The sequence below is a fragment of the Panthera uncia genome, chromosome B1, assembly GCF_023721935.1.
Source record: "Panthera uncia isolate 11264 chromosome B1, Puncia_PCG_1.0, whole genome shotgun sequence".
NCBI classification, from domain to species: domain Eukaryota; kingdom Metazoa; phylum Chordata; class Mammalia; order Carnivora; family Felidae; genus Panthera; species Panthera uncia.
Genome location: NC_064811.1, coordinates 143,170,564 through 143,198,424, shown reverse-complemented (window position 1 = coordinate 143,198,424; position 27,861 = coordinate 143,170,564). Strand labels below are relative to the sequence as shown.

At 38.6% G+C, this 27,861-nt stretch overlaps 2 protein-coding genes across 11 annotated transcripts in view; one reads left to right on the top strand and one right to left on the bottom strand.

The window, feature by feature from the left end:
• The window catches only part of CLCN3 (chloride voltage-gated channel 3), a 94,475-nt gene extending 78,518 nt beyond the window's left edge, over positions 1-15,957 (bottom strand). The window contains exons 1-2 of one of the 3 annotated variants that reach the window (XM_049631317.1): positions 15,869-15,957; positions 4,416-4,591 (exon numbers count right to left, since the gene is read on the bottom strand). In XM_049631317.1, the coding sequence (XP_049487274.1) occupies positions 4,416-4,575 (160 nt within the window). In that variant the 5' untranslated portion in view covers positions 4,576-4,591; positions 15,869-15,957. Of the gene's footprint in view, positions 1-4,415; positions 4,592-15,105; positions 15,664-15,868 lie in introns of those variants that run through there. The other 2 variants (XM_049631315.1, XM_049631319.1) reach the window with 2 other exon arrangements.
• Positions 15,958-25,231: 9,274 nt separating this feature from the next.
• The window catches only part of NEK1 (NIMA related kinase 1), a 216,960-nt gene continuing 214,330 nt past the window's right edge, over positions 25,232-27,861 (top strand). For 3 of the 8 annotated variants that reach the window (XM_049631305.1, XM_049631310.1, XM_049631306.1), the window contains exons 1-2: positions 25,233-25,379; positions 25,693-25,816. The gene's annotated coding sequence lies outside the window, so the exon portion shown is untranslated. Of the gene's footprint in view, positions 25,380-25,692; positions 25,817-27,861 lie in introns of all 8 variants that reach the window. The other 5 variants (XM_049631308.1, XM_049631307.1, XM_049631309.1 and 2 more) reach the window with 3 other exon arrangements.

The following is a 27,861-nucleotide window of genomic DNA, read 5'->3' as shown; positions in this document are numbered from 1 at the left end:
TTCTTCAGGAAGAAAGATAACTAACCCAGACAGATATATGAAAATACAGTATAAAATGAAGAGCAATAGAAAAAGTGAAGACGTAGCTAAATCTAAGTAGATACTGACATAAAACAATAATAACGTCTTGTGAAGTTTAAAATATACGAAGTGGGGGCGCCTGGGTGGCTCAGTCGGTTAAGCATCCAACTGAGGCCCAGGTCATGATCTCGTGGTCTGTGAGTTCCAGCCCCGCGTTGGGCTCTGTGCTGACAGCTCAGAGCCTGAAGCCTGCTTCGGCTTCTGTGTCTCCCTCTCTTTCTGCCCCTCCCCCTCTCATACTCTGTCTGTCTCTCTCAAAAATAAATAAACATTAAAAAAATTGTTTTAAATAAAACAAAATATATGAAGAGGGGTGCCTGGGTGGCTCAGTCGGTTGAATGTCTGACTCTTGATTTCGGCTCTGTCACGATCTCGCAGTTCAGTTACTGGGTTTGAACCCCATGCCGGCTCTGCAATGACAGCACACAGCCTGCTTGGGATTCTCTGTCTCTCTCTCTCTCTCCGCCCCTTCCCTGCTTGTTCTCTCAAAAATAAGTAAACAGAAAACAAATAAATAAAATATATGAAGAATTAAAATAGACAACAACAGAACAAAAAGTGGGAGGAGGATAAAATGAGGTAAAATACCCTAAAGTCCTTGCATTTTCCACAAAGTGGTAAAAGTACTTATTTATAGAACTAAAAAGTCAAGAGTGCATGTTATAATCTCTAGAGTAATGCACCAAACAATAATAAGACAGCACGTAACTAACAAAGTACTGGGAGGAACGGAAAGAAATAGAGAAAAAAGAACAACTATGACAAACAGAAAACAGTAAAGACAACAGATTTGAACTCAAATATATCAGTGATTACATTAAATTTGAGTAAACTATATGGACCACAAGTCAATAAAAGACCAGTATGAAAAACAAAACTCATATATAAGCTGAGTTTTGGCATAAGAAGAGACAAGAATTTCAATGTAACGGAGTATAAAGTTCAAAAACAGACCTACAGAAACATACCCACTTGATAAAGATGTCACTGCAGTATACAGGAGAATGGAAGGTTTTTTCAATAAATGGTGCTGGATCAACTACTCATCCATATGGAAAAAATGCATCTAAACCTTTAACTTACATCATACATAAAAGTTAGTTGCAAGGTACATTATAAATCTAAATGTGAAAGACAGAAAAAAAATAAAACTTCTAGAAGAATATCAGAGAATATATTCATGATCTTGAGGTATGGGAAGAGATTACAAAATAGATTACAAAAAGGACAAAGAATAAAGGAAAAGATTAACTGGATTTCTTTAGAATTGATGGCATCTTCATCAAAAGATTCCATTAAGAATGTGAAAAGGCAGGGGCGCCTGGGTGGCTTGGTCGGTTAAGCGTCCGACTTCGGCTCAGGTCATGATCTCGCGGTCCGTGAGTTCGAGCCCTGCGTCGGACTCTGTGCTGACAGCTCAGAGCCTGGAGCCTGTTTCAGATTCTGTGTCTCCCTCTCTCTCTGCCCCTCCCCTGCTCATGCTCTGTCTCTCTCTGTCTCAAAAATAAATAAACGTTAAAAAAAAAAAAAAGAATGTGAACAGGCATACCAGAATGAGAGGACATTTGCAATATATGTATCTGATAAAGGACTTTTTTTTAATTTTTTTTTTAACGTTTATCTATTTTTGAGACAGGGAGAGACAGCATGAAAGGGGGAGGGTCAGAGAGAGAAGGAGACACAGAATCTGAAACAGGCTCCAGGCTCTGAGCTGTCAGCACAGAGCCCGAGGCGGGGCTCTAACTCACGGACCGTGAGATCATGACCTGAGCCGAAGTCGGATGCCCAACCAACTGAGCCACCCAGATGCCCCACTGATAAAGGACTTTTAATCAGAATGCATAAAGCATTCATAAAATGGGCAAAAATATCAAACTGGCACTTTAAAAGAGGCAGTCTAAAAAACCAATAAACATGCAAAAATGTATTTAACTCATAAGCCTTCAGGGGCACCTGGGTGGCTCAGTCAGTTGAGCATCCGACTTTGGCTCAGATCATGGTCTCACAGTTGGTGAGTTCGAGCCCCGTGTCGGGCTCTCTGCTGACAGCTTGGAGCCTGGAGCCTGGAGCCTGGAGCCTGCTTTGGATTCTGCATCTCTCTCTCTCTCTCTCTCTCTCTCTGCCCCTCCCCTGCTCGTGCTCTCTTTCTCTCTCAAAAATAAATAAATAGGGGCGCCTGGGTGGCTCAGTCGGTTAAGCGTCCGACTTCAGCTCAGGTCATGATCTCGCGGCCCGTGAGTTCCAGCCCCGCATCGGGCTCTGTGCTGACCACTCAGAGCCTGGAGCCTGTTTCGGATTCTGTGTCCCCCTCTCTCTGACCCTCCCCTGTTCATGCTCTGTCTCTCTCTGTCTCAAAAATAAATAAATGTTAAATAAATAAATAAATAACATTAAAAAAATTTTTTTAATTTTTTTAAATAAAAAAATAAACAAATAAACAAACTCAAAAGCCTTCAGATAAATGTAAAATAAGACCAAAATGTGAGAATACTGCACCCACACTAGACTAGCCAATTTTCTTTTTTAACTGAGAATATCAAGTATTGGTGAAAATGTGGAACAACTAGAACTTTCACACACTGCTGGTAGAATGAATATGCTACAACTACTTCGGAACCACCTTTCACAGTATCTAGTAATACTGAAATCCACATACTCTGTCAACTAAGAGTTCCATTCCAAGGTATAAATCCCAGAGAACTGTGTATATAATGTGCACTAAAATACAGGTATATGAACATTCATAAAAGCATTATTACTGAGAGCCAAAATCTGTAAGAAAAAAAACCCTTAAATGTCCACCAACAATATATGGTGAACAGAACAAATTGCAGCATGTGTACACAATGATACTATGTGGCACTGAAAATAATCAATTACTGCTATATTCAGCAACATAGATGAATCTCAAAACATAAATTAATGACACCAGACACAAAAGAGTATAAACAGTATAATTCCATTTATATAAATTTAAATACCTGTAAAACTAATAGATACAAGTCAAAATAATAGTCACCTATGAAACTGGAAGGAGGAACAAGGGAGAATTCTGAAGTGGTAATGTTTTATTTATTTTATTTATTTTGTTTGAGAGAGAGAGAGAGAGAGAATGCAAACAGAGGAGAGGAACAGAGGGAGAGAGAATATCTCAAGCAGACTCTGTGCTCAGCACAGAGCCTGACCCAGGGCTCAATCCCACAACCCTGGGATCATGACCTGAGCCGAAATTAAGAGTCAGCCACTTAACAGACTGAGCCACCCAGGCCTCAGTTATGTTTTATTTTTTAATGAGGGATAGTTATATGTGTATTCACTTTGTAAAATCTCCACGCTTATAATCTGATGATTGTTGTAATGGTTAATTTTATATGTCAACTTCACAGAGCTAAGGGATGCCTAGATAGCTGGTAAAACATTATTTTTATGTGCGCCTGTGAGAGTCTTTCCAGAAGAGATTAGTGTTTGATTCAGTAGACTTAAAAAAGGTACCCTACAATCCAAGTGGGCATCATGCAATCAGTTGAGAATGTGAATAGAACAAAAAGGCAGAGGAAAGGTGATATTGCTCATTGCTTGACATGGGACATCTATCTTCCGCCTTTGGACATTAACACTTCTGGATGTGGGGCCCTGGCACACACCATTGGCTACCCTGGTTCTCAGGCCTCTGGGTTTAGACTAGAAATACACCAGCTTTCCTGGGCTCCCAATTTGCAGATGACAGATTGTAGAACTCAGCCTCCACAAACATGAGAGGCAATCCTTCATAATAAATCGCTTTCTGGGTATCTATCCTATTACGTTCTATTTGTCTGAGGATTCCAATTACAGTTGTATACATCTCCATATTATGTTACATTTAAATTTTTAAGTTTACCCATATACAAGGTTTTCTTTTGGGGATAATGAAAATGTTTTGGAACTAGATAAAAGTGGTAATTGCACAACACTGTAAATGTGTTAAATGCCAATGAACTGAATACTTTTTTTAAGTTTATTTATTTGAAAGAGAGAGAGAGAGTGTGTGCAAGCAGGGGAAGGACAGAGAGAGAGGAGAGAAAGAATCCCACCCAGGCTCCACACTCTCAGCTTGGAGCCAGACATAGTGCTTGAACTCACAAACTGAGATCATGACATGAGCTGAAACCAAGCATCGGACACTTAAATGAGCCATCCATCTGCCTCTGAAAGCTTTAAAATGGTTACGTTATATGAACGAACTCAATTAAAAAATTAAAAAAGCTACCCAAAAACTCAACCTCAATAAAATAATGTATATATTTATTAGTGGACATTACTACAAACATTAAAAGTTACAATGACAAACTTACCAACTGCTGTGTCACCATCTAACAAATTGTCATCTTCAGAAGTTTGAAAGTCCATAATAACACCTACTCCATCTAAAAGCTCCTCATCACTACTTGCACTTGTTATACTGTTGTAGCTGTTTCTATAGTATCCTCTATGGAACAGCTGCTCAGACTCCATTTAGCTCTCTGATTATCTGAAAAAAGAGGAAAAAGTAGTTGTAACATTTTCCCAGCGTATTATAAAAATCACCTAGTTTAACATAACAAAAAGAAACTTCTGATCTCTGTATTAAAAAAATACTAAGTTCATTCACTGTAACAATAGCTCACTCTACTAAGTCTTTTGGGATGATTTATTAATTCTATTCTCACTATGCAGCTACAAAAAAGAACAAAGAATTTCTTCATGTAGTGATACAAAACAAACCGCAAGATCAGTTGTTAAGTTAAAAAATTACAAAGTGTTTTAGGTATACCACAATATATATGGGGGGGGGGCAGTTATCCAAAAAAAGCAGGGGAGAGGGTATGGGGAAGAGGAAGAAAAACAGTACATAATGGCTTGTGTAAATACAGATGATCACTGGAGCGATTTCCAAGAAAAGTTGCCTACAGGAGAAAGGAACAAAATGGCTAAAGTACCAGGTCTAAAAGGCAAATTCTTTGTCTCTTTTGAGTATTTTACTAAATCCAAATACTAATTTTAAAATGGTGTAATTTGGGGCACCTGGGTGGCTCAGTCAGTTAAGCGTCTGACCTTGGCTCAGGTCACGATCTCATGGTTCATGAGTCTGAGCCCTGCATCAGGCTCTCTGCTGTCAGCACAAAGCCCTGTTTGGATCCTCTGTCCCCCTTGCTCTCTGCCCCTTTCCCGCTCATGCTGATGAATACCTGTGCACTCTCTTGCTCTCAAAAAAAAAAATAAATAAAAATTAAAATTAAAATTAAAAAAAAATGCTGTAATTGTTTTTAATGTTTATTTTGAGAGAGACAGATAGACAGAGTGCGAGTGGGGAAGGGACAGAGAGAGAGGGAAATACAGAATCTGAAACAGGCTCCAGGCTCTGAGCTGTCAGCACAGAGACCAATGCAGGGCTCGAACTCATGAACCATGAGATCACAACCTGAGCCAAAGTCCGATGCTTAACTGACTGAGCCACCCAGGTGCCCCTAAAATGCTGTAATTTAAATTTTTTTAATATTAATTTCATTCTCCTTTCATTATTTTATTTTTTAATGTTTTTATTTTTAGTTTTCGGGAGAGAGAGACACACAGTGTAAGTGGGTTAGGGGCAGACAGAGGAAATACGGAATCTGAAGCCCGTTCCAGGCTCTGAGCCGTCAGCCAGAGCCCAATGTGGGGCTTGAACTCGTGAACTGCAAGATCATGACCTTAGCTGAAGTCATCCACTCAACCAACTGAGCCATCCAGGCACCCCCTCCTTTCATCATTTTCAAATTTAAATCACAATTTTCATTTTTTCAAAGCAGATAATACTAAACATACTTATGTTTTCATTGTTCTTACTCTAAAAACAGTATTGCTCTTAAATTGTTTGATTTTTAAAATACATCTACTTACTTGCTCAATATCTAAATGGAGAGTGCAAAACATTACCAATAAACTTGAAAGGATCATGTGTGGGACTTGAATGATACAGTCATAAAAGCAGTCAAACCAGTAAGCCTTGTAAAACAAGAACTTCATAGGTATGTCATAATAAGTACATATGAAAATAAAAGATAATGGCACTAAGCATACTCCAATCCTAGTGCCGAATTCTTTCTTTTTTTAGGTAGGCTCCAAGAGTCACATGCTCTACTAAATGAGCCAGCCAGGTGCCCCTTTAGTGTTGAATTTTAATACTGAAGACTTGAAGTGTTTTAAGACAATCTCTTGTCCTCAGTAAACCGTCCTTCTGCACAGGGAAAAATAAACTCAAAGAGTTATAACAATTAAAATTATTTGTAGAGATTGTACACTTCTTTTGAGAAAAATAAAACATTGCTAAAAAACTATTTTTAACAGATTTATAAGTTTCCTAACTTCAAGACTACTTTAGAGAAGGTGAAGTTTTGAGAACTCAAGAGCATGTCTCTATTCTCAGCATCTGGCATAGTCATTGGTACATAATATATAAATAATAAATATAAAATGTCAAATTGTTTATTCAGTCAATGAGGTAAAAAAGGTAAAAAACTGAAATGTATTCAGTTTTCAATAAACAAATGCTCTCTACAACAGTACTAATCTGGTCCTGGGAGAATAACCAAAGATTTAGCACATGGATTACAAAGAAAACTTGCATAGTTATCGCTTTGCAACTTCATTAATGTTTTATAGTTACCTCTACCAAAGACAGCCTGTTATAACTTACTGAGATTTGTGTGTACTAATTAAAGCAAGAGTTTTATATCTAAGGTAAATGTTAGAATAGTTTGAAAATAACTATTCATGCGAAGAACTTTGCAGGGTCCATAAGGCAATCAAATTAAATATTGTGGCTCTTGAGTAAATAGCCAAAAGCCTTTTAAAAAAAATAAGCATGAATCATTTTAATTTTGATGTATCAAAGCCTGTATGCTAAGATTTTGGAATGAATACAAACATTCTGTTCATCACTTTACCTCATGATCAGACTAGAAGGGCTTAAGACATGTGATAACACACATCAATGAACGTTAGTTAGAGGCTACATATCACCTCCCTCACCTGTGCATGTGAGCACACTTTCTCACAAATAAACATTAAAAAAAAACAACTTTTTTTAAAGTTTATTTATCTTGAGAGAGAAAGAGACAGTGCTAGTGGGGGAGGGGCAGAGGGAAAGGGAGAAAAAGAATCCCAAGCAGGCTCCGTGCTGCCAGCACAGAGCCTGACATATGGCTCAAACCCACAAAACCATGAGATCATGACCTAAGCTGAAACCAAGAGCCACATGCTTAACCAGCTGAGTCACCCAGGCACCCTCCCCCCACCCCCCAAAAAAACCTCTTAAACAGTTTATTACATGTTCAGCATTAACCTTAACATGACAAAAATTAACTTGTTTATACTTGTATTAAATATAATCACCCTAAAGGTTAGGTACTATTATTTTCCTCATTTAACAGATGAGGAAACTGAGGCACAGAGTTTAAATAACTTACCCAAAGTCATGCAACTAATAAGGAAAGCCTCTCTGACCTACTTACTACCTGGGCAAATCTCCCTAAACTAGGTCAAATTTTCACTGTTAGCTCTTAATTCTCTCCTTTATATCATTTACTACAGTTGTAATATTATACTTATTTACATGATTATTTAATGTCTGTCTTCCCAACTACAATATATCGTGAGATCTGGCACAGTGTCCATTTCTGTTCAATATTCCATAATCGATGGTCATTAGCATAGTACCTAACACATATTAAGTGTTCAGTATTTTTTTATTCAACTTTTTGAAATAATTCTGATTTCACATGCAGTTGTAAAATATCATACAGAGATACCTTGTGTACCCTTTACTCAGCTTCTGCTAATGGTAACATCTTGCAAAACTACAGAAAATCACAACCCAAATACTGACATTGATGGTACAATCAAGATACAGAACATGTTGGGGCACCTAGATGGCTTAATCAGATGGGCATCCAACTCTTGATTTTGGATCAGGTCATGATCTCAGTATAATTCTCTAGAGATTCATCTAGGTTGCTCTATGTATCAATAGTTCTTTCCTTTTGATTGCTGAGTAGTAGTCCATGGTATGGATGTACCATAACCTAACCATTCACCCATTGAAGAATATCTGGTTTTCTAGGTTTTGGGTATTATGAATAAAGCTGCTATAAATATCCATGTACAGGTTTTTGTATGCAGTCAAGTCTTCATTTCTCTGGGATAAAACTCAAGGAGTGCATTAATTGGGTCATATGGTAATTGCATGTTTAGTTTTTTAAGGAACTGTCCGTTTTACATTCCCACCAACAATAAATACATGGGTGATCCAGTTTCTTCACATCCTTACCCGAACTTCCCGTTGTCACCAATTTTAATTTTAGCCATTCCGATAGGTGTGTAGTGATATCTCACTGCAGTTTGTTTGCATTTCCCTGGTAGCTAATCATGTTGAACATCTTTTTTGTACTTCTTTGCTATCTGCCTATCTTCTTTAGTGGAATGACAGTTCATATATTTTGCCCATATTCTTATTGGATTGCTTTTCTACTGCTGAGTTTTATACTTTAGTGTATTCTAGATACCAGTCCTTTGTCAGATATGTTGTTTGCAAACATTTTCTCACATTCTATAGCTTGACTTTTTTAAGTACTTTTTAAGTACTCTCTACGCTGATGTGGGGCTCAAACTCACAACCCTGAAACCAAGAGTCACATACTCCACTGACTAAGCTAGCTGGGTGCCTGTGATTTTCTTCCTTTTAACAGGGTCTATCACTGAGCAAAATATTTAATTTTGATGAAGTTGAATTCATAAATTTTTCCTTTATTGATTATGCTTTTGGTGTCATCTAAGAAATCTACCCCCCAAAGATTTTCTTCTAAATTTTTTCTTTTTCTTTTTTTTTTTTCTGAGAAAGAGAGAGCATGAAAGCAGGGGAGGGACAGGGGGAGAGGGAGAGAGAATTTTAAGCAGGCTCCACACCCGACACAGAGCCTGACCTGGGGCTTAATCTCATGACAGTAAGATCATGACCTGAGCCAAAATCAAGAATCAGATGCTTAACTGACTGTGCCACCCAGGCATCCCTATATTTTTAAAGTTTAACATTTTACATGTAAGTCCATGATCCATTTTGCGTGACTTTTTGTATAAGGTGTTAAGACATAGGTTGAAGTTCCTCGTTTTTTGGGTATTCTTTTCTTTTTTCTTTTTTTTTGTGGATGTTTGCATGTCTACTTGTTCCAGGAGTATTTGCTGAAAAAAGCTATCTTTCACTGATTTGTTTTTATTTTCTTTTGCCTTTGTCAAAAATTAGTCGGGTATATTCGTGTGCATCTATTTCAGAGTTCTGTGTTCTGTTCCACTGATCTATATGTCTATACCTTCAGCAATACCACACAGTCTTGCTTACTCTAGCTCTGAAATAAGCTGGAAATTGGATAGATTAATTTCTCACACTTTATTCTTATTTTTCAAAATTACTTTAGCTATTCTAGTTACTTTACCTTTCCATATAAATTTTTAAAAAATTTTTTTACATTTATTTCTTTTTGAGAAACAGAGTGAGACAAAGCATGAGCGGGGGAGGGGCAGAGAGAGAAGGAGACACAGAATCTGAAACAGGCTCCAGGCTCTGAGCAAGCGGTCAGCACAGAGCCTGATGCGGGGCTCGAACCCATGAACTGTGAGATCATGACCTGAGCCAAAGTCTGACGCTCAACCCACTGAGCCACCCAGGTGCCCCTACCTTTCCATATAAATTTTATAATCTTATCTATATCTACAAAATCTTGATGGGTCAATTAATACTTATGAGTAAATAACAAATACTTCTCTATTTGGATGGTACATCTCTATTTGGATATTACGCAAACTCTAATTCAACGAAACTGAGTATTTGTCCCAAACTTGCTTGTTCTCCTACATTCCCTATCTCAGTTGTCATCTCCCTTGTAGCCAAAATTAGTTTTCAGAGTCACTTGTGAATGTATTTGACAACCATTTACTCAGTACCCATCATGTACCAGGCACAAGACAGGTGCTGGGGTAATGAGTAAAATATGGTCCCTATTCCCAAAGCAGTGAAGGCAAAAGACATACAAATAACTACAGTATGGTATGATAAATATCACAGGAAAGGTATATAGGAGGTATTTGATAACACTGAAAAGGAATAAGCATGCTACCTGGAAAAGTCTTAAAAGTGAACATTTTTTAAATTATTTAAAAGAATTTTTTAATGTTTACTTATTTTTTAAGAGACAGAGAGAGACAGAGCATATGTGGGGGAGGGGCCGAGAGAGAGGGAGATACAGAATCCAAACCAGGCTCCAGGCTCTGAGCTGTCAGCACAGAGCCTGACGTGGTGCTCAAACCCACAAACTGTGAGATCATGACCTGAGCTGAAGTCGGATGCTTCACCGACTGAGCCACCCAGGCATCCTTAAAAGTGAACATTTAATAAAGGGAATGTTTGAGCTGAGTACTTGAAGGATTAGGATGAGTGAACTGGGCTAACTATGAGATGAAAGTCAATACAAGCAAAACAAACAACAAAAAACAAAAAAAACAAAAAAAATACATGCAAAAACACAGCACCATAATAATAAAACCTGCTTAGGTAGCTTAAATAAGAGGTAAGGGACTGGAGAGTAGCTGGAGAGGTGGACATAGGCCAGATCAGAAAGGGAGGAGTTCATATGCTGTGCTAAGGAACTTAATTACTCATTTATACACAAGAGAAACCATTAAGAGTTTTAAAAGATAAACCACATGACCAAATACGAATTTTAGCAAGGCAACAGTAGCAGCAGTATGGAAGACAGATTAGAAGAGCAAAAGGCTGAAAGAGGAGTTAGGTAACCCTAATTCCAGTAGAACCCTGAATAATCCTAAATATGAGATACTGAAGGCATAATTAACCTAAGACATCACAATATGGAGTGAAAAGAATTCTGAAAAATATTTAAGAGGATGCGGTAAACAATAAACTGTGGGGAACAGTGAAGAAATCTAAGAGATCTGCTAGGTTTCTGACTTGACTAATTGATTCAAAACAGCTGGAAGAACAAATTTCATTCTTCTACATCTTATGGGACTCAAGATCAGAGTGTTCTTTCCAACTATAGAATTAGATATGTAAGCTTTAAGTCCTATTCAAGGCCAGACTACAATGAGGGGAGTGGCTCCCTTCATTCAGTGCATCAATCTAGCACCCAAACTGCAAACACTAAGTAGTATGCCACCTGAATTGGGGGGTGGGAAGAAGAACTAGGAAGACTGCAAATTCGTGGCTAAGGGACCCACAGCCTGAAGTAGTTACACCAATTTTCCATAGCTCCCAGTCAAGTTTTACCTCTCTCAGAAAGGAGACTGGGTAGGGCTAAGGATCATGGCTAAGTTTCAAAGGTGTATCAGTCAGCTACCTGGCTGGCTAGTAAGCTAAATAGAAAAGTAGGTACACTATCACTGAAAAAAGAAATGAAAATCCCAAATATTAGCAACTAGAGAGATGGGCAAAAGTTTCACAAGCATAATAGCAGAGGTAAAACGCTGAGTGATGTAGCCATTTGTGTGTAAGGAGCATTTTCATATAAATACTTTAAGCATCTCATATAAATACCATAACTGTATAAATATTTTAACTGTATTTTTAAGTACTGGTCAAAAATCAAAATGTGACAATGAATTTCAATATAATCACTCATTCATTTACTAATGTTTACAGAATACCTACTAATGTATCAGACATTGTAAAAAAAAAAATAGACAATTTTTATTGATTAATGGCATATTTGTATAGGCCTTACAGCTTTCAGTAAAGTTCAGCATAAATTGCATTATACACTGTCCTTGAAAGCAATGCTGAAATACTTTCCTATAAAGTAATGTATACAATAAAAGGCAATATATGACAAATATCACAGAAAACAGCGGTAGTGTTATAAGAGCTTGGAAAAAAGAGCTCATCTCAGTGTAACTGAGGTGAGAAGCCTCCTTTGGAAGAGACACAACTGAGTTCAACCTTAAAAGATAAGTGGGATTTTATGGGGCAGAGATGGGAGAAGAAGTTAACTGAAGCAAAACTACTGACATGAATCATGCTATGGAGCCAAAAAGGCAACTAAAATATTTGAAGATGAGTATGTATACAGAATACAAGTCCAGTAAAAGATTTCATGGTCAAATAAGTTTGGGTAATAAAGCATACCCCATTCTAGAATTGTAATGGCTAACAGCATATGGCTCTTGAGAAAACCTGGAGTAAACACTAAATCTGTGAAAAGCTTCTCAAATTTATTTTACCAAAGAATGACCCCTCCGCCCCATATAACATCATAAAACTTAGGTCAGAACATCACAGAATTTATTCTGATACGTATTGTTACCACATACAAGATATGACAACAATGAAACTGATTTCTCCCCAAAGCAATATTACTTGCTATTTTCTCTACTATTAAGTTAGCTGCATGTCCAAACTGCTGTGCTTGCATTTTTCTTCAAAAGAAGTATTAAATGAATAACCTGCTAAAGGAAGTAGACACTCTGAAGTTTCCTAGATTCATAAAAATTTTTAGTCATTCAAAAGTTAAATACTAGATGATTTTAAAAGTAAAAACACAAATATAAGGCTTAGACTATAAGAAAAAAAGAAAGGTAAACAATAATCCAACAAAAAGATGCTGTGGAAGACTAAATAATTTTCATGATTTTACAGGACAGAAACTGTTCAACTACTCAAAAGGGCAAAAAATATTAACTGGCTGCAGTCAAAGTTGCAGATCAAATCTCTCTGTATTTCAGCAATACAAATGGGCAGTTTCTCAACATGTGTTGGTCCTACATTTTGTACTTTAACTGAAGAACATTCATTTTTAAAAATCAAAATAAATCATAGCTACAATATATATACACGTGTGAATGTGCATATGAAAAACACACAAAAAGTTCATTATAATAGAATGAAAGTTTCAAAAATTTATTTCCCAGAGTTTCTGTAATTTCACATTACTTTTTTTTTTTTTAACGTTTATTTATTTTTGAGAGAGAGAGAGAGAGAGAGAGAGCATGAATGGGGGAGGGTCAGAGAGAGAGGGAGACACAGAATCTGAAACAGGCTCCAGGCTCTGAGCTGTCAGCACAGAGCCTGACGCGGGGCTCGAACTCACGGACCGCGAGATCATGACCTGAGCCGAAGTCGGACGCTTAACCGACTGAGCCACCCAGGCGCCCCTCACATTACTTTTATAATTGAAAAATAAATGAACCTATAGTGCCGTATCTCTCATCCTAACTTTTCTTCTGGCATTTTGACTAGTCTTACCTGAAATACAGTACAGCCATTGAGAGCAAGAGCTCTGAAATCATGCCAGTTGTGACACTTAACTGAGACCTTGGGCAAGTTAAATAACTGTTCTATTCCTCAGTTTCCATTATCTGTATAATGGAAAAACAAAGTACTTACTTCATGGGGTTGGTGTCATAATTGAGATAATCCACAAAAAAAACACTTAGGAATGAATCTGAACCACAGAATTCACTCAATAAATATTAACACTTGTTATATCATATTATATGTTTTAGATCACTGCTGTCAAGTCTGACTAGAAACTTAGATGAAGGTTCTACAAAGCAGTGAGAGTGGCCAAATGCCACAGGATACTGCTTTGATATCTGACCCACCACAGAGATCAAATCTGGCTTCGTGAGTGGTCTGAAAATTATTACCAACATGTCACACGACAGGAAATTGAAAGCCTATCGCCAACATGACCTGGAAAACAGCCAATTTATTAATATAAAACCATAACCTCAGCAATTCTGTTCCCCTGAACTGTATATACCCATTACCAAGTTGGATTTTTTCATTTGTAATGAACTTTGTATGACTGAAATCACATGCTTAAAACACAATTTCCAAGATGTAAGTACTATACATTTCTATTGATCTCTTAAAATAATTTGACCCAATTTCCAAGCAAACAATCAGTCTTCGAAGAGTATGGGAAGTAGGGTGTGGGAAGGGGATGCCATGGATTCTGCCAACAGTGACTGCTCCTATCAACCAGAGGTCATTAAAACATACTCGGTCTGCCAAATATCTGTAGGTCACACACCTGGTTTTTAAGTCATACTATGTAGCAACAGTCAGCAGCAGCACCTTTTAAGACGAAAATCAACAATACATACACTAGCATTTTAACTCCTCTGTGTACTCTCGAGCTACACAGTATTTTCTAGTGACTCACAAAGGCATGTAAAATTGACTGACATCAGTTAGATTATTTTCATACCGACCTCAAGAAAAGAATCTTGTAAATTAAACTGTTTAGAGATGAAAAGCAAAGCATTTCTGAAAAGATTCAACAATCAATGACAAAAGCCACAATGATGCTGCAATAACTAAATCGCATGGCTCAAAAAAGTTTATAGTATAGTCTGCAGAACTGAAGTTTTGAATTACCAAAAAAAAGAAAAGGGTGATTCAATTCTCATAAACAAGGGCTTTTTTTTTTTTATCCAAAAGAAACAGAAATCTCACAAATCTTAAACGTAAGCATAATGTATAGGTAATTTTCTATGTGCTCTAGTTTAACGTGCTATACAAATAAAGTGTATATTATATGCAAAATTGAGATTCTAAGGTAGTTTCTGATCCAAGTTTAATATCAAAACACAAATGTTATATATACACACAAACTATGTCTTGATATACACATAAATTTAGACCAAAGATAGAAAAACTGAGTATTAACTTTAAATTTGGGCAATTTTAGAGCAAGCAAAACGCAATCTCTGAGTTCAATATTAATCTTTTCCTGGAACCTACTTCCACTCTATTCAAAGGTCCTTCGACGGTTCCCAAAGGAAACCGGCGAAATCTTATAGAATGTTCGAGGGAATATACCTAATCAGGGAAGGTTTAACATCATGTAGGGTTCTGTTATAAGATAAACCAAGATGAGAGCCCTGGCATCACAGTTGACCCAAAATCCGTGAACATAACAGCTAACAAATCTTCACTCATACAATGCAACTCACCTTGCAGCTCAGAGGCATAGCAAAATCGGTGGCTGTTTTTTGCGCTGCCTTTGGATTCTGCATCTGTTTCAAACCTAAAAACCTAGCTACCTTGGGAGCTCCACCTGAAGAAAGCTTCACACACAACGAAAACTATTGCGATTTAAAAGATACCTTGGGTTTTCTACCGAAGAGGTTACGAAAATTTTGCCGGGTAGGACCTTTTTTTTGTCCTCTCCAAACACGGGAGCAGCATTAAGTTAAATCCGCTTCCTTTGGAGGGCCCTAAAGTCAATTGCTTCCACCTAAAATTAAAAATAAAAATCTCCAACCTCACTTCCCTCTTAAAAGACTAAAACTGAATCCATGTTCCAACTCGCAAATGAAGTAGAATGCCTTTCAGCCCACCACACCCTCCTGCCTCATTACGCAGCCCAACTCCCCGGCCGCAGGCGAACTGGCACTGTAAAAAGGGGCTGGGGTTCCGGACCACACCGGCCCCAAGCCACGGAAGGGGAAGGGAAACAGCAGGAGTCAGGAGCCCGACAGGTGCGTCTACGCGTGACGTCACCGCGTTGACGTGAACGGCCGCTCAGCGTCCGGCCGCCGAATACCTCCTCCACCGGCCGCGGTTGGAGGCGCGTCGGCACCCATTGGGCAATGTGGAAACGGTGGGCGGGCCGAAGCAGGGGCGGCAGGAGGAGGAGCAAAGCGAGCTAGCCAGCCCTGAGGGGCCGCGCTGGGTGTGAAAACCCTTCCCTGGCGATTAGTTCACGTCACTCACGCTTTGCTATTTGCCCCTCTGGTGACCTCGCGAAAGGACAGGAGGTGGCCGCCTTGGGGGAAGCTTTCTCAGAAGGCCGCAGGCGCGCGCTGTACCCAGCATCCTCGGAAGCTCCCAATTCCACGCCGGCAGAAGACCCGGAGCAGCGCGTGAAATCCCGGCAAGCTTCGGCGCCAAAAGCGAAAGGCAAAAGCAGCCGTCCGCGAGCTCTACTTCTAAAACAGAACGAGGGAAATGGCCTTAAGCACCAAATGTTGCCTGTGTTTCTAGGTCGGAAGCAGGGAAAGCGGCGGCCTTACCTCGCCTTATATGTCGTGGTGGAGGGACGGGGCGGGGGGGAGGGTTATATGCCTGATAAACATGCAGAGAAAACTGATAACCCAAATTTAGCCGTTACGCAGTTTCAAAAATAATGCTTGGAAATAAAGTATTTTGGAGAAAATGGGTAATCCGATTTCAATTTCTACACGGTCGAATTGAATGTATTTTAGTTTGGTAAGTGTTTATTAAAGTAACGTGTACCAGCCAAAATTCAGTAAACCTGACACCTGGGCTCAAGGGGTTTATATTCCGGTGCAATAAAGAATGACTGCTCACTTGGGGCGCCTGGGTGGCGCAGTCGGTTAAGCGTCCGACATCAGCCAGGTCACGATCTCGCGGTCCGTGAGTTCGAGCCCCGCGTCAGGCTCTGGGCCGATGGCTCGGAGCCTGGAGCCTGTTTCCGATTCTGTGTCTCCCTCTCTCTCTGCCCCTCCCCCGTTCATGCTCTGTCTCTCTCTGTCCCAAAAATAAAAAACGTTGAAAAAAAAAATTAAAAAAAAAAAAAGAATGACTGCTCAGGAAAAGGAGCACCCTTCTGAGAGAGTAATGTGGAAAGAAATCTTTACAGAAGAGTTGATACCTGGATTTTGAAAAAAAAAAAAGTTGAGGGACAGGAGTTGGGGTGGGGAAAACAAACAGTATCTGGTAGAAATTTCACGTAAGGGAGGAAGAAATGGAAGTTCTGTGTTATCCTGGCGTTGAATATAGTGTGCGAGATGTAAAATGGAGAGATGACTTGAGACGATGATGCAGAAGTCAGCAGTTACGCTAAAGAGTTTATGCCTTATCTTAGATAATCAGGGACGGTTGGAAAGTTTTGTTTGTAAGTAGTTTTTTTCTCCAAGTTGTTCGGAAAATGTCCAGGGGCGCCTGGGTGGCTCAGTTGGTTAAGTGTCTGACTTAAGCTCAGGTCAAGATCTCAGGATTGGTGAGTTTGAGTCCCCCATCTGGCTCTCTGTTGTCAGCGCCAATCCCACTTCAAATCCTCTGTCTCCCTCTCTCACTGCCCCTCCCCTGCTCACGTTCTCTCTCTCAAAAATAAATAAGTGTCCAAACATCCAGAAAACTTAATAGAATAGTACATTGCACATTCATACGCAATGGTTGTTCATTTAACATCTTTGATAAATACTAAAAACTTAACGTTTGTGAAGAAAAAATTCAACTTAATAGTTGAAGGCTTTTTAATCATGGGCATGACAGGATCAGTCACATTCAAAAATTCTGCTATAGTTGCTTCATTTATATTTGGATTTTTTTTTTTTCCCTGAAGCATGTCAAAATTAGGATGCAGACATTATACTTTACCCTTAGATACTTCAACGTGCAATTGCGGGGCGCCTGGGTGGTTCAGTCAGTTAAGGCATTGGGTTAAACTCAGGTGATGATCTGCAGCTCCTGAGTTCGAGCCCCTTGTTGGGCTCTGTGCTGACACCTCAGAGCCTGGAGACTGTTTAGGATTCTGTGTCTCCCTCTCTGCCCCTCCCCCCTTCCTCTCCCTCTCTCTTTCTCTCTGTCTCAAAAATAAACATTAAACAAGTTTTAAAAAAATGCATCTCCTAAGAATAACAACTTCCCCAACACAAGAACAATACCATTATCACAACTAGGAAAATTAGCAGTAAGTCCCTGATATCTAATAACCAGTCCATATTTAAATTTTGCCAGTTGTTAAGCAAAAAATTCTTTTGCAGTTTATTTTTTCAAACCAGTGTCCTATCAAGTTTCAAGCATTGCATTTCAGTTGTTTCTTAAATCTCTTTTAATCTCTAAGAGCTCCTCCCCCAATTTTTCATTATATTGATGTTTTAAAGAGACGAAGGACCTCTTGTAGCATGTCGCACATTAGTTGTTTTCAATTAAGAGCGAGCCATGGCTATTATAGGCTGACCATATCCTCTCAAAAGATTCCTCCCCTCCCCCTTAAATATATCTTCATTTGGAAATATGTTCTTTACAAATGTGATCAAGGTAAGGTCATCAGGATGGGCTAATTCAGTATTATTAGTGACCTTATAAGAAGAGAAGAGACACAAAGACAGGAAGATGACTCTGTGAAGATGGAGGCAGAGACTGGAGTTACGCTGTTAAAAGCTAAAGAACAATTGAGGCTACCAGAAACTGGAAGAAACAAGGAAGGGATTCTTCCCTGGAGCCCTTAAAGAGAGCATAACCTTACTGACACCCTAATTTCCAGACTCCAGAACTGAGAAAATAAATTTCTGGGTTGTTTTTTTTTAAGCTCCTCAGTTTGTGTTGCTTTGTTACAGCAGCCTTAGGAAGCTAATACAATGAATTAAAATATTTTGAAAGAATACAGAAAATACAAATTGAAAGTTGGTGTCCTGTACAACCTGACCAATCTTAGTGTCACTGTCCCCCCCAAAAAAATACAATTAAGTGTCTTGGGGAACTTTCCAGGAACTTTCTAGGCATATACAAAGATATTATACATATATAAAAAAGTGGGATATGCTAGAGAACCTTCTTTGCTTCCCTACCAAATTTTTATTAAACTGTAAATTGTATACCAGAGCTTTTGACTGTACACTTCTTGGGCCCTCCAGTACAAGAGAGTAATGAATATCTGACTTACATATATATTTTGTATTTTCAAGGTACATAGCACTCTATAAACATTAATATCACCAATATTCTAGTTTCAACACCTTTTTGATAGTTGTATATAACAGAAAAGCGTTTTAATCAGGGTCCTGTGACAGTACATTTCTGGTTTTAGGACTGAGGTCCCTATTTTATTGCAAGACGTCTCTGTTTTCTTACTATTGACCAAAATTGCTCTCTGCTCCTAGAGACCATCCTCAAGTCCTAACTCCATGGCCTTCTCACCACATAGTAATTTACCTCTTCAAAACCAGCAGGAGAATTTCTCTGACTTCTTTTTTAGGGGTCACTTAAGTCAAGCCCATCCATCATAATCTCATTTTTTAATTAATTCACAGTCAATTGATTAATAACCTTATAATGGAAGTGAAATCCCTATATTCACAGTCTGGCCCACAGTGAAGGAGAGGCAATGATATTTTTGCATGTACTTCAGGGCATGGGAATCTTGGGGCCATCTCAGAATTTACCTCCCACAGTCTGCCCTCTAGCCCCTGATGATTTATAGATAAAATATAATACATTCACCCTTTTCCAAGGTTCTGAAAGGGCTCATCCCAATATAGCATCAACTTAAAGTTCAAAACTTCCTCTTAATCTAAATATCATCAGCTCAGGGGCGCCTGGGTGGCTCAGTCGGTTAAGCGTCTGACTTCAGCTCAGGTCATGATCTCACGGTCCGTGGGTTCGAGCCCCGCGTTGGGCTCTGTGCTGACAGCTCAGAGCCTGGAGCCTGTTTCAGATTCTGTGTCTCCTTCTCTCTGTGACCCTCCCCCGTTCATGCTCTGTCTCTCTTTGTCTCAAAAATGAATAAACGTTAAAAAAAAAAAAATATATCATCAGCTCAAAGTCCAAAATTTCTTCCAAATCAAATGAAGATGATGTTCCTGCCTGTAATCTATTAATTCTTCATCTGTGGACCTGTGAAACTAAAGAGGCAAGTTATCCACTCCCAACACTCCCAAAATACTGTGGTGGGATGGGCATAAGATAATAGTTGTAGGCATTCCAGTTCAAAAACAAAAAAGAGAGATAGGAGTCACTATTCTCAAATGCACAGCCACCTACCCAAAAGTGGTGAAAGAGTGCTCCTTCCTTCCCTGATACACTAGTAGGTTTGGGGTTTTTGTTTGTTTGTTTTGCTTGTGTTTGATTTTTTTGTTGTTGTTTTGAGAAAAGGAAATCCTTTGTGTAACCCTCACCCAAAAGGGTTTTATGCCTTAATAGGCTTAAGCACCAGCTTTTTTGGCTCATATATCTGTTTGCACCAGCTGACAACCTCACAGACTCAAATCACTATTTACATTGACTTCCTGATTCAGTGTGGGCATCAACCCACAAATCACATTTCTCTCAGTGTAACTTCTTTTCAAACCCCCCTTTGCCCTTCCCTTGTCTCTAGGTCTTACATGAAGTTATAGCTAAAAGATTACACATATTTCCACAAGTCTGAATTTCAGACTATACCACTTAAACAAACAGGCAAAAAATTCCAAAAGTTCTTGCTATCTAATCCTGGAACAGTGAGGTCTAGTCACCCAGCATATGCAGTAATCAGTGGGCCACTCGAGTGACCTTCGTAGGATCAAGAAATTTAGCTTCCTCCAATTAAAATAAACTCTACTAAAATAAATATTCCAAAAATTGTTAATCTGGTTTATTTGGAAAATTTAAAAGATTAAAAATTATTCTAAGGACATATCTTAGGACCTACCAAAATTAAGGATTCTTCCCTTGTTGCCAGCAAAGTCTGGAATTTTTTTGAGTGCAGAGTTAAAAATTATGGGATATTAGGCAAAAGAGTTGCACTCTTTTGAAATTCTTTATAACATACAATTCCAAGTAATATCCAGATAGTACCTGCTTGGTGTTGTGTGGGAAATTACACTCATACAATGATACCCCCCAAATATACTACCAGATAAGCTATCTCAGAGGTCACAGAAAGGCTAACACACCATGAGAAGCAAGAGGGAAAAATTAACACACTTCAGATAAGGTACAAGTCGAGAGGAAAGACACATGATTTGAAACATGTGGTTATGCAATGCTAATATGTCTTATCTCTCTTTTTGGCATATTAACCTTTCTGTTCATGGTTAGGTAATTAGGACCAGAGTTGATATTTGAGCAAGGGTTCAAAGATGGAAGGTGCCTAAGCCAATGACACTCTGGATATTTTAAAGAGATGCAGGGGCAAGAGTACCTGGGCACCTCTGTAGCTTGCCAGTTAACCCATCGAGCAGGTACAGGTTTTGCACTTTTGGAGCAGGTCATGTGGGACACAGTGTGAACGTCACACAGGGCCACAGAATTAAGACCTGTGAATGTTGAGTGTTTCGTGTATATTGAGTACGTCATGAGCATATTAGTGCTTAATGATTAGATGCCTCTCATATGTTTAGTGCCTCATTAATATTAGGCATCTCTTGGTCTTTCCAGACTTTTCTACCTATGTTCAAAAGTATATGTCCTGTTAACTTTACCTGTCCACCATATAACACAGGTTAGTAACTTATCTGCTTAACACGTGAGTGTTATTTCTTATACCATTTCTTTTTTTTTTTTTACCAGGGCAGAATTGAATATTCTCAAATAATACAATTCTGGGCTACACAATTTCATGGCTACAATTGGTATTGTGCCCATGGTGATAGTGGGAGTGCTCACAATACAGTCAAACTTCTCATGACTCTTTCATTTCTTTTATCAAGGTCAAATTCATGGCACCGTGATAATATCCAAGAACACTTTTATGTAACTTGGAACACTGTTGGACAAGTCTTACAAGAGATTTACAGACATTAGATGTTTTCTTCTGTCAATGGAGATATGTAGCCTAATTTTGGGAAGAAGCACATAGACTCTGAGAATAGTAGAGAATAGTCAGAGGCTATTAATCAATCATATCTGCTTTCTATGATCCTTTTATAAATAAATCCTAAATCCTTTTATGGTAGTGTATTAGTTTCTACATGGGGGATTATCCCAAGGATCTCTTGTAAGTGGGCAACAATGAGTCTATTTGCACATTTGGTTTTCTGTAATATTGTTTATACTACACACTACCTTACTTTTTTGCAAGAACATGTTTATTTTAAAATCCATTTCTGACATACAACCATCTTGTCAGTAGTTTTCAACCTTCACTCTGCATCAGAGCCACCTAGGGAGCTTCAAAAAAATACTCTTGCTTGGAATCCACTCTCAGAAATTGTTTTAATTATTCCAAGTTTGGGCCTCAGTATCCATATTCATAATTATTCTGTTAATAAGCAGCATTAAGTTAGAAGAACTACATTAAACATGGGCAATCTATCTAAACAATATGCTATGTGATATTTTAGTGATAGAACGATAGATTCTATCCAGGGAAGAACCTTTTCTGTAATTCCTCTAGTATTTGTGTTAGAAGAATCTAGTGGTGTTAAACCTCCTCTTCAACAGACTTGGGTGTTTTACATGGTAAGGACTATAACCAGATCCCTTGAACATTTTCTTTATGTGTTCTAATGTGAATACTTCCAGCTTGATCTTATTCCTTCTCAGCAAGTGTTCCAGAAGGGATTCTGTCTGGTTGGAGTTCTTACCAGATACTTTATGAAGCTGTGGGCTTTTCGTACACAATAAAAAGAATTTACCAGTCAGCCTGATCTACTCTGCTCCTGGAACCTTAAAAGAATACGAGTTTGTATTAGTATGCTATTACAACAGATTCCCACAGATTTAGTGTCTTGAAACAACACAGGTTTATTATCTTAGAGTTCTGTAGCTTAGAAGTCCGATACAAATCTCACTGGTTAAAATTAAGATGGTAGCAGTGTTGTGTTTGCTTCTAGAAGCTCTAGGGGAGAATCCATTTCTGTGCCTTTTGCAGCTTCTAGAGACCACTTGAATTGCCCCCTCCTCCATGTTCAAATCCAGCAGCAGTGGTTTGAATCTTTCTCATTCTGTTCTTCCTCTAAAGAGAAGTTCTCATTCTGAACTTCCTCTAAAGTAACATTTCCTTCTGATTCTGACTCTCTTGCCTTCCTCTTTCACTTTTAAGGACTCTTGTGATTACATTGGGTCCACGTGGATAATCCAGGCTCATCTCCCTATTTTAAGGTCAGCTGATTAGTAATTTTAATTCCATCTGCACCTTTAATTCCCCCTTGCCATGTAACCTAATATATTCACAGATTCCAGGGATTGGGGGGCAGGGAAATCACTGGGTGGCCTTTATTCTGCCTACGATAGGTTGTTTAATTTATCTTTTGACTACAGGTCTTAGTATCCATTTTAAAAAGCCCTTAGTAGGAGTGTGTGTGGGCAGGGGGGGGGGGGGATTTGATAAGGTGTCAAAACTACAAACTTTCAGTTATAATTAAGGACTGAGGATGTAATGTACAACATGATGTCTATATTAACAGTGCTATATAGTATATTTGAAAGTTGGTAAAAGAATAAATCTTAGAAGTTCTTGTTATTTTTTAATTTTTTCCATAAAAGTTCTCACAAGAGAAAAACAACTTTTTCTTTCTTCTTTATATGAGATAATGAGTATCAGCTAAACTAATAATTATTAATGATAATCAGTTTATAATATATAAGTTAAATGTTTAGACTGTACACCTTAAATTTATATAGTACTGTATGTCACTTATATCTTAATAAAACTGGAAAAAAAAACCCAAACAAAAATTAATAAGAAGCCCTCAGTATATAGGAAATATTAGGAGGTATAGCAGAATAAGTTATGTGAGTAAAATCAGTTTCTTGTACTGGAAATCATATTTTCTTTTGATTAAAACTGAGTTGATGCATTAGTAACAAAAACTCTACCAATACTCACATTAGCTTTATTCCCTCCTCAGTAAGCAGCCAATAAAATCTTTAAGCCCTCAGGAAAGGGGAAAATATAATTACTCACAGTGGTAAGAGTTTATCTATTCAAAGCAGATCTAGAACTGCTACCCTGGCAGATACAGAGAAACAAATTGTAGAGCTTATCAGCGAGTGGAGGTTGTGTAAACCATTTCCTTCTGCCAGCAATTCTACCATTGGGGGGGGGGGGCATGTTGTATGGTGTTATTTTACAGACTTCACAAAATAAGTCAAAAGGATATGCATATTGCTAGCATGGCTTCTACAAAGACAGTAGCAGTTTATATTCCAACAGTTTATGATAAGAGCCTGAAGAGTTACCTAAGGAGGTATCCGACTAGCCATTCTTCATGAATGCAGCAAAAGAGAATTTACTTAGATTAGCAATTGGCAACATTCTTATGCTGCTTTGCTGTATAAAGGTACGTGGGTAGAACTGTCGTTATTGTGCATTCAGACACCAAAATTCCTGCTAACTGAGGGTGGGAGGGGCCAAAGGAGGTTAGCCTAGAAATGAGAAAATGAGGAAAACAAGTCTTTTGAATGGATGGAGATTGAAGAGGAGATAAACCAAAGCAGATTCTCTCCAATTTGCCAGTTTGGATGACTTGCAGTGCCATCTTCTGGCAAAGAAGCCAAAAACTTTCAATTTCCTTGCCAGTAATAGTCTTGTCTTGTCTTTTCTTCCTTTTAGTATTTCTTATAAGCCTGGCTAAACCACAGATTGGGAAAACTCACAGGGGTCTTGGGTGTTGATGTATTAGAGTATGAGAGAGAAGGAAGGCTATTTCTTTGAAGCACTGACCCGAATCTTTGACCTCTGAGGTCTCTGGTAAAATCTGTAAACTTTCCACCAGGCTACATACATCACATGTCCAACAGATACAACCTGGAATGTAGCTTACGTAGTAGACAAGCCACCGTCCTCCTTCGGCTTCAAGTTTGGATTCTCCAGCCTCTCAGGAATACTCTAGATAAGGCAACTTAGCCATAGAGCTACTCATGACGACGATAGACTTGATCCCTTATTACAAGAAAATCTCTTCCTGTCTTTGAAAGTCCTGCCATAAAGAATGGTGTTTCAACCACCTTTGAATACACCGGCAAGTAATTTATACACACATTAGATGTAAATGTGTAGAAAACTACATTATAGCCTTTAAAAAACAAAGTCAAGGCTTAAAAATACTTTCTTGCTGTAATCATCCAAGATATACTAGAAACAAGCTTGCTTTCTAAAGCAAAATTACTTTAAAACATGCGGTATCCCTAAGGAACAACCTTCACGTTAACAACAAAAAAAAGTGCCATTCTCTGTGTAGTATTTGTGGGAAAAATTTATAATATGCTTTAATCAAAATCAGCTTCTATTTGTGAGTTCTAGCCCTCATCTCTGGCTCACTCTTTCCCTTTCATCTCCTTTGCCTCCTTTTCTCATCCTCTCTCACCTGCTGTGCCTTTGCCCCGCCCCGCCACGCCGCACCACTCCTTCCCCCCCACCCCCAATGCGCGCCAGCTTCCGCGTGCTGACGTCACACGCCAGCGCCAGTGACGCGCTGGCCGCTCCCCCTTCCTCTGCATTCGCGCTAGGGGTTGGGGGCGCTAGGGTGCATAGTCGTCCGCTTGGAGTCCTAAGCAGTTGTCCGCGTATGCCCGAGTACAGAACAAGCGTCGCGAAACAGAAGGACGTGGCAGGCAGGTAGCCTCCCTGTCCCAGATGCCATCCCCCCACCCCCATCCCGCCGAGGCCACTAGCAACCACCTCTGTGAAGTTGCAGGGGCGGTAACCCGGGCACTCCCCCTGCCGCCGCCCGCCGTTTCCAAGGGGGCTCAGAAACCAATCCGTTTGCTCTGAGTAGTGTGGACCTGTCTCATGGGGCGTTGCCGGAGGCGGCAAGGAGGCAAGCCTGAGGGGTCAGCCAAAGTCTGGTGTCGGGTGTAGGAGTCTCAGTGCACCCCTTCAAGTGGTCTGTGAGCTGCTGCAGGTTAGACAGACTTGGTTTCTCTTTCAGGATGTCATTTTCAAAATGCGGGATGATGCCTCTGCCTCATTAATTGCCAAAGGAAGGTTGCTACACCTAGACCGATGCTTGTCGATCATCACCGTTATTTCGACTAACGCCCTGTGTCATTGAGGTGAGTTGCACTTGGGGGAAGCAATGATATGCAAAATAGTAAAATGGTACTGGGAATGAGGAGATCTTCCTTCGACTTGCTTATGTAGAGCTTGCAGGGATACTAACTCTAAGTACATGGAAAATAATATCTTCATTTCATTAAAATTTTAATTCTCTCAAGAACAGTATGTAATACAAAGCAGTCCTCAGACATTAGTTAAAAAGTTATAGTGATAACGGAGTTAAAATAATAATAGAAATCTTGGTATGGATAAACAGTCATTTACATTGCGTATATGTTGCCTCCGATTTTAAAGCACCTATATATTTTAATAAAAAATGCGTGAGAATTAACTGGTAGCTTATAGTTTTCTATTTCAATTTATGTAATTTGAAACAATCTCCTATGTAAGGCATTAAAAGTTATACTACTTTCGGAGTTCATCATAACTTTTTTTTATACAGACCTAATTTTTATTCTCTAAGCTCCACCCACAAGAAGCAGAAATTTTTTTTTGCCATGGTGAGTAATAGAAATATTTATGAAGGATTAAAAGTAATATCCAATATAATAATAGTCTTTTCATGTGATGCAGCAGTATTGTAGGGATGATGGAGGGGAGCCAAATATGGAGAGAAGTAGTGTTTTGTTTCTAGTTTAGATTTGTTTGGTATTAGAGAGTCCACAGATCTATTTCATTTCAGATTGCTCTTTGTTCTAGGTGAAAGGTAAGGAGCATCTTTTGTGGGAAAACAGGTTTTTGCACAATAAGAGTCAGCATTAGGAGTTTAGTAAGGGTTATGGAACTCGGCCACAGAAATTCTGTTGAGGTAATTTTAATACGGTGACATTGTATTCCTCGTACATTTTACTCCAATCTCTACCCTTTAAGTTGTGGACATGACACCATTTCATGAATATAAATTCTTTACTTACGTGTTGGTGGTTTCCATTAGGGAAGCCAGTAATTGTTGTCTGTATAGACTTACAGAGAAGAAAAATGTTTTGAAAGAAGTCTAATGGAATCCCATTTTTGCTGTCTGCTTTTTTGACTAATAGGAAATAGATCAGGGACTTGACTCACTGAGAAGGTAAATTGTCCTTCTCCCACTGTTCAAAATGTTATTTAATATTTGGAAAACCATATGTATGGATTGTAGCTGCAGACAGAACCATAAGGACTTCGTGAACTCTGTTGACATTCCTCTACCAGTGTTTCTCTTAGTGAAAATTTGTCCATCAGATAGCTAAAAAAGAGCTGAAGAGATTTAAAAGTTCCAGATTGGTGAAGATATAGTTTTCGTTCATGTACTCTGGCATTTTTCATATTTGGTGCACAAATTTTATTTTGTTAAACACTCCCTATTGTGGCTTAAAAAAGTCTTAGTTAAATGTGAGAAAAGGTGTCTAATTTGACTAGAGGCTAAGATGTTTTTTTGGAACATAGTTGACATACTTGAGAAGTATGCCATGTAGGAGAACTTTGAATGTCAACGTTAAATGTTTGGAAATGGGTACTGTTTAAGGATTTTAACTGGAGAAATTGATTTAGCTAGCATTCTTCTTTCTGTCGGCATTTATTGTTTTTAAATTTTATTTATTGTTTTGAATAAATAATATATTCATATGGTTAAAATTTAGAAGGTACAAAAGACTGAAAAAAATCTTCCTCTTAATTACTCAGTTCCTTTCCCTAAAGGCAGCCAATAGTATACCAGTTCATTGTGTATCCCTTCAGAGGTATTACACATGCAAGGAATTATGTGTGTGTATACATGTAAGGATTTTATATATATATGTATACTCACATATATAAGTAAGTATAAACATACATATATTTCCTTTTAATACACAAATGGTAGTATGCCATATTTATGATTCTGGTACCTAGAAATTAATTCTTATCGGGGCATGTGGGTGGCTGAGTCAGTTAAATGTCCGACTCTTGATTTCGGCTCAGGTCATGATCTCATGGTCCTGAGATTGAGCCCCCTTGCTTCTTTTTGATTTGCTTGTGGATATTTACATTTTATCATTTCAAACAGTGTTGCAGAGGATAAGTT